Genomic DNA, 9,089 nt, shown 5'->3' on the forward strand with positions numbered 1-9,089 from the left:
ATCAAACAAAATGACCACATCAACAACAAGCGCGGTGGGACATTTCTGAACACAACATGGATTTTAACCACTTCACGTCCACGAAAGGGAGGAGAATGAACTTTTGGCGTCAAATAAGGTGAGTCAAATACATCCTCTGAGTGTTTGTGTCTCCCGCTGCTGGTTAAATGTTCCTCTGCGGCTTTCTGTCTGCATGTAAGCTAGCGTTAGCTGTGTGTGCGGTTGTTTATGTTATTGAATTTAAGTTATATTGACATTGTTTGGACTGAAGCTGAAGTTGTGTTGTTGTTGTTGTTTGGTGATGTTGTTCCTGCCTGCGTGGGAAGCTGCTGTGTTATTGTTGCTCTCCAGAGCGTTTAATAATTTGGATTTTCACCAATTTTGCATTTTTTGTTGTTCACTCACTCATGTATTGTGAAGCAGCCTGTGCACAAGATCTGCAGTAGTTGCTTTTGCGAATTTATTCATCCTTTTTTTTAAAAGATATTTTGAAAAATGAGTAAAACTTTAGGCTGTTTTGCAGCTTTTTAGACTGTTTTAATCATTTATTTAATGCATGCATTGAATCTTTTCAATGTGAATATAAAGTTTTGAGTCTGCCAATGTATTTTGTGTGCAGTTATTACTTTTTTTTAGTGTTCAGTTGTGATTTGTACATCTACATAATATTTATGCTGGATATATTTTGTATGCTAAAAAGGTTCATAAGAAACATGTTAATCACATATATCTGCTATATGCATTATTTTTGATGAGCATGAAACCTGTTTTCTAAATATCACCCTAAAGTTTTATTTTGTAGTTTTTTGTAGAGCTCCAGCAATTAGTGGAGGGAAAGAAAACAGAAAAACAGTTTCAAGTCAGTTAAAAAACTGATCCTTAGATAAATCCACAATGAAAATAAATGCTAGTAGCAGCCTTATTTTCTTAACAGTACTACAAATCTGAATTTGTTTTAGGTTTTTTTAAAAATTTTTGTTCGCTGCAAAAATTGGCATTTGGTTTCAGAATTAATTTAACTGACCTCTGTGGTTTAAATGAGCTGGAACCATCACTGCCTGCATAATTACCTTTTAAGTGTGGGAACAGGCTACCACTTAGCCCTCTAGTCAAACAGCCTTGATCTGTTTTTGGTTGCGCAGCCAACTCTAATAAATTTTACCTGTCGTCAGCTGCTTAATAAATGTCATTTTATTACCTAAGGCTGTAAATAAACACTGATCTTTAATAATTTACTCAGTTTCAACAGATTATTCTGTTGTTTCGCAGAGCTGTGCAGTCTGTTGTCACAGTTTAGCTGTAGTCACACTGATGCCTCCATTGGCTGAGCCATCGGCCTTTTCTCAGGTGGGTTTGATGTGTCTGATGGTTGACGTGCAGTCCTCACAGTTCTGCTGGAGAAGGGTCTGGGTTACAAACTTTAAAGAGAGAAGAGAAACGTGTGTATAATACTGTACTTGTACTTGATGATATTTGAAGGTTGTTTGTACTTACATTAGATACAGCCTCTAAAATCGCATTCTTATTTTCCTCATTATTGGATAAAACTGAAACTTTTAGATGAACAGTCACTGTTTGGGGATCTGAAAGAAAGAAATATTTATTTTACCATTGAAACTGTTTAACACATAACTGAAGTACATGTGACAGTGTAACTGTACCATTATCTGAGCTGGTGCCGGTCCTGGAATCTGTGTGTTTGTTGGGAAACCCAGATTTGCTCCCATCTGCTGGTGAAGATGTGACACTGCTAGTGTCCAGAGTTGTACTAGTTTCTGTCAGTGTTGTCTCTGCAATGAGGAAAAGGAAACCGTCAAAAGACTGAGGCGCTGAGTGAGCGTGCTGAAGGAGCTGAGTCACTAACTGGGGGTTAATGTTGGCTCAGACCCGGATGCATACAATAAAAACCAAAATACGAATTTAAAGATCTGACAAAAGACTGCCAATGCATTTTCAGCAGTGACATGAAGAATGAATGTATTTCTTATTATTTTTCAAAAGTGATTTTCTTTTTAATCACAGTGACCAACCTGGAGCTGTTGATGCTGAAGTTATGAGGCCATCTAATGGTGTAGATGTACTACTGCTACTTTTCTGGCTGGACATTGAGGTTGTGCTGACATCTGTTAGTGCAGCAGTACTGCTTGTAGTGCTGGGTGCTGTTGATGAAGAAACTGTAGATGATGGAGGTGGGCTGGTGTATGCCGTTGTTGATGCACTGCTGCTTTTTGTCCAGGTTGCTGTACGAAGAGAGACTGGGGATGCTGAAGTTGTGCTGGTACCTGCTCTTGCAGTTGATGATGTGCTGACATCTGCTGGTGTAGATTTAGTGCCTCTTTTCGTTATGCTGGCTGCTGTAGTAGCAGAGACTATGGATGCTGAGGGGCTTGTTTGGCTGGTTGTTGCAGTGGTAGATGCTGTAGTTGTACTCACTTCCACCAGTGTAGACGCCGCAGTGCTGCCTGTCGTGCTGGGTGTTGTAGAATCAGAGACCAGAGTTGTTTTGATATCCATTATTGTTGAGGTAATATTGTTGCCTGTTGTGCTGGGTGCTGTCATTACTGAGACTGATGAAGCCGCGTTGTTATCTGCAGGTGTTGATGTACTGCTGCTTGTTTGGCTGGTTGCCATATTACTAGAGACTGCAGATGCTAAAGTTGCTCTGATATCTGCTAGTGTAGTATTGCTGTTTAGTGTGTTAGGTGCAGCTGTTTCAGAGACTGATAAAGTTGTGCTGGTATCTGCTGGTGTACTGCTGCTTGTTTCTCTGGTTGCTGTAGTAACAGACGCTAAGTTCGTGCTCACATTCAATACTGCAGATGTTGCCCTAGGTGCTGTTGCTGATGATACTGAGGATGATGAGTTTTTGCCATTTTTTACAGCTGTAGATATATTACTGCTGCCTGTTGTATTGGGTGTTGAAGTATCAGAGACCGTTGATGCTAAAGTTGTTCTGTTAATTGTGGTGGATTCTATTGTTACAGAAACTGATGAAGTTATACTTTCATCTGCTGTTGTACTGGTGCTTGCTTGGCTTGTTGCTCCAGTGGCAGAGACTATGGGGTCTGAGGTCATTTTCATCAGTGTGGATGGGGCAGCACTGCCTGTTGTGCTGGGTGTTGTAGTATCAGAGACTATGGATGATGATACTGTGCTTGAATCTGTTGGTGCTGTTGTGCTGCTGCTTGTTTGGCTGGTTGCTGGAGTAGCTAAGGAGGCTGAGGTTGTGTTCACATTCAGCACTGCAGATGTTGTGTTAGGTGCTATTGCTGACAAGACTGTGGGTGATGAAGTTGTGACAGTATTTTGTAGTGTAGATTTAGATTTGCTGCCTGTTGTGGTAGATGCCGTTGTTACTGAGACTGATGATGATGTGCTGTTTTCTGCTGGTGTAGATGTACTGCTGCTTTTGTGGCTGGTTGCTGTAGGGACTATAGAGGCTGAGGACTCTTCCATCACTGTAGATGTCCCAGTGCTGCCTGTTCTTCTGGGTGTTGTGTTATCAGAGACGGTGGATGATGTCATTGAGCTCATATCTCCTGGTATAGATGTGCTGCTGCTTTTCACTCTGATTGCTGCAGTTGCAGACACTACGGAGGCTGAGGTTGAGCTCACATTCAATACTGCATATGTTGCCCGACGTGCTGTTGCTAATGAGACTGAGGATGATGAGTTTTTGCCATTTTTTACAGCTGTAGATATATTACTGCTGCTTGCTGTATTGGGTGTTGAAGTATCAGAGACCATCGATGGTAAAGTTGTGCTATTAATTGTGGTGGATTCTGTTGTTACAGAAACTAATGAAGTTATACTTTCATCTGCTGTTGTACTGGTGCTTGCTCGGCTTGTTGCTCCAGTAGCAAAGACTATGGGGGCTGAGGTCACTTTCACCAGTGTGGATGGGACAGCACTGCCTGTTGTAGTATCAGAGACTATGGATGATGATACTGTGCTTGAATCTGTTGGTGTTGATGCACTGCTGCTTGTTTGACTGGTTGCTGGAGTAGCTAAGGAGGCTGAGGTTGTGTTCACATTCAGTACTGCAGATGTTGTGCTAGGTGCTATTGCTGACAAGACTGTGGATGAAGAAGCTGTGACAGTATTTTCTAGTGTAGATTTAGATTTGCTGCCTGTTGTGGTAGATGCCGTTGTTACTGAGACTGATGATGATGTGCTGTTTTCTGCTGGTGTAGATGTACTGCTGCTTTTGTGGCTGGTTGCTGTAGGGACTATAGAGGCTGAGGTTTCTTTCACCACTGTAGATGTCCCAGTGCTGCCTGTTGTTGTGGGTGTTGTGTTATCAGAGACAGTGGATGATGTAATTGAGCTCATATCTGCTGGTATAGATGTGTTGCTGCTTTTTGCTCTGGTTGCTGCAGTAGCAGACACTATGAGGGCTGAGGTTGGGCTCACATTAAATACTGCAGATGTTGCCCTAGGTGCTGTTGCTAATGAGACTGAGGATGATGAGTTTTTGCCATTTTTTACAGCTGTAGATATATTACTGCTGCTTGTTGTATTGGGTGTTGAAGTATCAGAGACCGTTGATGCCAAAGTTGTTCCGTTAATTGTGGTGGATTCTGTTGTTACAGAAACTGGTGAAGTTATACTTTCCGTTGTTGTACTGGTGCTTGCTCGGCTTGTTGCTCCAGTAGCGAAGACTATGGGGGCTGAAGTCACTTTCATCAGTGTGGATGGGGCAGCACTGCCTGTTGTGCTGGGTGTTGTAGTATCAGAGACTATGGATGATGATACTGTGCTTGAATCTGTTGGTGCTGTTGTGCTGCTGCTTGTTTGACTGGTTGTTGGAGTGGCTAAGGAGGCTGAGGTTGTGTTCACATTCAGCACCGCAGATGCGTTGGGTGCTGTTACTGACAAGACTGTGGGTGATGAAGTTGTGACAGTATTTTCTAGTGTAGATTTAGATTTGCTGCCTGTTGTGGTAGATGCTGTTGTTACTGAGACTGATGATGATGTGCTGTTATCTGCTGGTGTAGATGTACTGCTGCTTTTGTGATTGGTTGCTGCAGAAGCAGACACTATGGGGGCTGAGGTTGGGCTCACATTCAATACTGCAGATGTTGCCCGACGTGCTGTTGCTAATGAGACTGAGGATGATGAGGTTTTGCCATTTTTTAAAGCTGTAGATATATTACTGCTGCTTGTTGTATTGGGTGTCGAAGTATCAGAGACCATTGATGGTAAATTTGTGCTGTTAATTGTGGTGGATTCTGTTGTTACAGAAACTGATGAAGCTGTACTTTTATCTGCTGTTGTACTGGTGCTTGCTCTGCTTGTTGCTCCAGTGGCAGAGACTATGGGGTCTGAGATCACTTTCACCAGTGTGGATGGGGCAGCACTGCCTGTTGTGCTGGGTATTGTAGTATCAGAGACTATGGATGATGATACTGTGCTTGAATCTGTTGGTGCAGTTGTGCTGCTGCTTTTGTGGCTGGATGCTGTAGTAGCAGGGATTATAGAGGCTGAGGTCTTTTCCACCAGAGTTGATGTCCCAGTGCTGCCTGTTGTTCTGGGTGTTGTAGTATCAGAGACAGTGGATGATGTCATTGAGCTCATATCTCCTGGTATAGATGTGCTGCTGCTTTTTGCTCTGGTTGCTGCAGTAGCAGACACTGTGGGGGCTGAGGTTGGGCTCACATTCAATACTGCATATGTTGCCCGACGTGCTGCTGCTGATGAGACTGAGGATGAAGTTGTGACTGTATTTGCGGTTGTTATGTTGGGTCTTAGTGGTGGTGCTATGGTGAAAGCTGTAGATGAGAAAGAAAGATTTGTACAATTAATCTTTAAAGGGATCGTTGAGATTATTTTAAGTGGGGTTATATGAGGTGCTGATCGATAGTAGATGCCGGTCGGCCCTCACTTAATGACGAGTCCTGGTGTAGGACGCTAAGCAATGAAGTGCTGTGGTATGTGTATGTATGTATTTATTGCTTCACCTTGCCACCAGGCAGCGTTTTCTGACGGGAAACAGCCGTTATAGGCCTGTAAGCCAAATATCACTTTCTCCAAACCAACCAAAACTGGTGACATCAGTAATTTACCTCGCAGAATATAGGAGTTGCATGTCTACCACTGTCTCGATCTGTTAGTTTGTTTGTGTTATTGGGTGAGTTTTAGTTAATTTGAACCAAGTTTTTAAAACATTGATTATTGATAAATACCTCACACAACCCCACTTCAAATAATGAGAGTCCCCTTAAACCTGTCTCGATGTTAAATCCTAATCTGACCCAACTGTGTACCTTTCTGAATTTTTAGTTCACCCTCACTTACATTGTGTGCAGGTCGACCTGTAGTCAGGACAGCAGTCGTTGAATACGTTGCAGAACTCGTCACAGTAACACCCCCTGAAACAGCTGGAAGTTTGACCAGAGCAACACAGCACAGGCGGACCTGCACAGCCTGCAGCACACACAGCACAACAGATCAACACTGCACTGATTTATAGCTGTAACTCAAGTGCATTTTTTCAAAATCACTCTGGTGACTCACAGAATCATGATTAACACAATCAAGCAGATGAGTGTTAGCACAGCTTGTGCTATCAGGTAGCACTGATAGCAGTGGTTGTAGATAAGAGTCTCAGAATGGTGGAGGTCTGTGAGATATTTTGTGGCAGCCTGGCAGAGATGTTACTTTCCAGTGACAGGCTGGCAAAGATCACTCCAAGTTGGCATGAGGGTATAGTGAAAATGTTGGATGCATCTTGGCTGGATGCAGCTTAGAGACATGAAGCTGAAAATGCTGGTCATTGTGGGGTTGAGGTGGAGGCAGAATGTATTGCATTTGAGGAATGAGAGCACAGCGTATGAAGTGGTGTGGTGGATATTACCTGTCGGCGTGCTATTGGGAGCTGCTGTTTGAGCTAGGAAGTGGAAAGGGACAATGACATGTCATTTCATTGAAAAAAAAAAACATTTAACTTGAGCCTTTCCTTGAAATTAAAGAGAAGAAGACTGGCATCAATGTCAGTGAAGTGTTTGGTACAACAAAAGTAGATATTGTTCAGTCTTTCCTCCTGTGACACTGCTGGTTTTCAGACAACCAGATTTACTCAGTTACCTTGCAATCACAGGCACCTGATCAATGGAGCAAGTGGAGAAGTTCTGATTTTTTTTTTTACCTCACTTTTTGTCTTTCTAAGAATAAATTTCATCATAATAGTTCAAGTCCCCACAATCACATGATTACATTTAAACAGTGATCATTTTAATATTTTCTGCAGCTGACAAAAACAAGTACAAAATAACACATTTCTGAAACACTTAAGTTGTTAATCACAGTATCTTCATCAATCTACCCTCTCTCTCTCTCTCTCTCTCTCTCTCTCTCTCTCTCTCTCTCTCTCTCTCTCTCTCTCTCTCTCTCTCTCTCTCTCTCTCTGTCAAACACACTCACACACACACTGACATACACAGACACACGCTTGTTAAATCTGCAGCTTCTGAGAAGTATCATGCCAAGGTTACGCAAAGCCGTTTTGTTCACCTTCATTTAATCATCTGAAAATGACACCGGGCTGATACATTAGAATGATTGATATAATAGCGTCAGTCTGATGTAATCATCACCAAATCAGTTTCTTTAGTTTATATTTATGTCATAGTAACCACCTCATGGAAAATCATACTCCATCTGTCTTTGGGTGCAGATTTTTGTGACTGGCTGAGAGAGTATTTATTATTCACAAAATACTGGCTGATCTATATTCACCTTCATGCAGCCCTTTTGCATGGTGCACAGCTGCACATACCTGAACTGATATACGGTGTGCATGGTGCGTGCGCCAAGACGTACCACCTTGCACTTGGCATTTATGATTCAAATTTCAACTGATGGTGCAAAATATTAAACTGAGTAGTGGAGAGGAGGCTTTTAGATGCTCACAGGACCAGGTTTGGTCTCTTTTACCATGCTTGTGAGTGTCACTTTTTTGCTGTGTTATCACCACACCATTCTATAGTGTGCTTGTGATGAAATTGTTTACAGTTTTTAATTGATCTTGACTCTTAATTTTGCTGTCAAAGTGCCCCATTGATGATTGATGCAGTTTACTTTTAAAATAATTTTGTTTTATTTTTTGGTCAAATTTTCCAAGTTTATTCAGGCTTTTCCTTTTTGTCTCCATTTGTCACCTGTGTCTGTAGAAATAGAAACGTCCTCAATAATGGCATCAGTTACCATCATTAAGATGTTACTGAACGTTATATAAAACTTTTACATAATAGAGACTCTTTTCTTAATTTAGATTAGAGGTGAATTGTTAATGTTATTCTTTGTGCCTATTTATGAAGTTAATTGTCTGGGGTCAGGACGATTAACACTGATAAATGGGATCTCACCGACATATGTGATAACAGGCACTAGATGCTGTTTAGTTAGTACTTTAATTGCTTATGACCCTTAAATTGCTTATGACCTATAAACCAAGTCAGTGATTTAGCTTATAATAAAACTAAGCACCTGAGGACTATAACCTAGATCAGCAGGAGCTTAATGTTTAGTTTAGTGGAACGGCACTTGTGTGCATTTAATTACATACCATAATGTTTTGTAATTATCCAATCAGTTGAGTCATATAGTATTTAAACTACTGAATCATCTCACAATCAATTAGCTTTTCAAAATTAAGTCAAAGAACAATAAAATCAAGCTCATTAGTTAAATAAGTGACTTTGTATGCTAAATTCTTTATCAATAATATTAAATGTGATAATGTTTCACTCACCATCATAGAGAGGTAGCATCAGAAAAAAGAAGCACAGTACAAACTCCATGACTGTGTGGATGCTGAGTGTAACCAAGGTCTATTCATACACACATATGGGCATCAGACATTTACAAACGCACTCCCCCAGGTACACTCCTGACAGGAATAATCCTGTTGTCTGCCAGGAAAAAAAAAACAAAACTAACCTAGTGTTCACAGAGTAATATCGTGTTACAGATGTTAGGTCTTTCTTTTTGTAATGATTATGCTTTCTCCAGTTCTACCGGTTTATAGTGGGTCTCACATTCAGACTGGAGATATTTCAAGAATGTTGTAGCTGCACTTGATGCTGAAA

At 41.2% G+C, this 9,089-nt stretch overlaps 1 protein-coding gene across 1 annotated transcript; it reads right to left on the bottom strand.

Annotated features, from left to right (window-relative positions):
• Positions 1 to 1,062: 1,062 nt before the first annotated feature.
• LOC146317601 (uncharacterized) lies at positions 1,063 to 8,208 on the bottom strand. The gene is made up of 10 exons (XM_084732472.1): positions 8,160 to 8,208; positions 6,857 to 6,889; positions 6,298 to 6,426; positions 4,042 to 4,277; positions 3,358 to 3,487; positions 2,031 to 2,240; positions 1,861 to 1,863; positions 1,662 to 1,790; positions 1,495 to 1,583; positions 1,063 to 1,418 (listed from the first exon to the last, which is right to left on the bottom strand). The coding sequence occupies exons 1-10, from the start codon at positions 8,206 to 8,208 to the stop codon at positions 1,344 to 1,346; spliced, it is 1,083 nt and encodes a 360-aa protein (XP_084588598.1). The 3' UTR covers positions 1,063 to 1,343.
• Between the last annotated feature and the right edge of the window lie 881 nt (positions 8,209 to 9,089).

Source organism: Lutjanus erythropterus, chromosome 12, assembly GCF_056507025.1.
Source record: "Lutjanus erythropterus isolate fLutEry1 chromosome 12, fLutEry1.hap2, whole genome shotgun sequence".
In the NCBI taxonomy this organism is placed as follows: Eukaryota; Metazoa; Chordata; class Actinopteri; order Lutjaniformes; family Lutjanidae; genus Lutjanus; species Lutjanus erythropterus.

Coding starts and splice junctions, on each gene's coding strand:
- LOC146317601 (XM_084732472.1), bottom strand. CDS start 8,208: ATGGTAACTGATGCCATTATTGAGGACGTTTCTATTTCTACAGACACA. Junction 3,488..4,041: donor CACCTAGCACAACATCTGCA/GTACTGAATGTG, acceptor CACAACACCCAG/AAGAACAGGCAGCACTGGGA. Junction 1,419..1,494: donor TTTTAGAGGCTGTATCTAAT/GTAAGTACAAAC, acceptor CTCTCTTTAAAG/TTTGTAACCCAGACCCTTCT.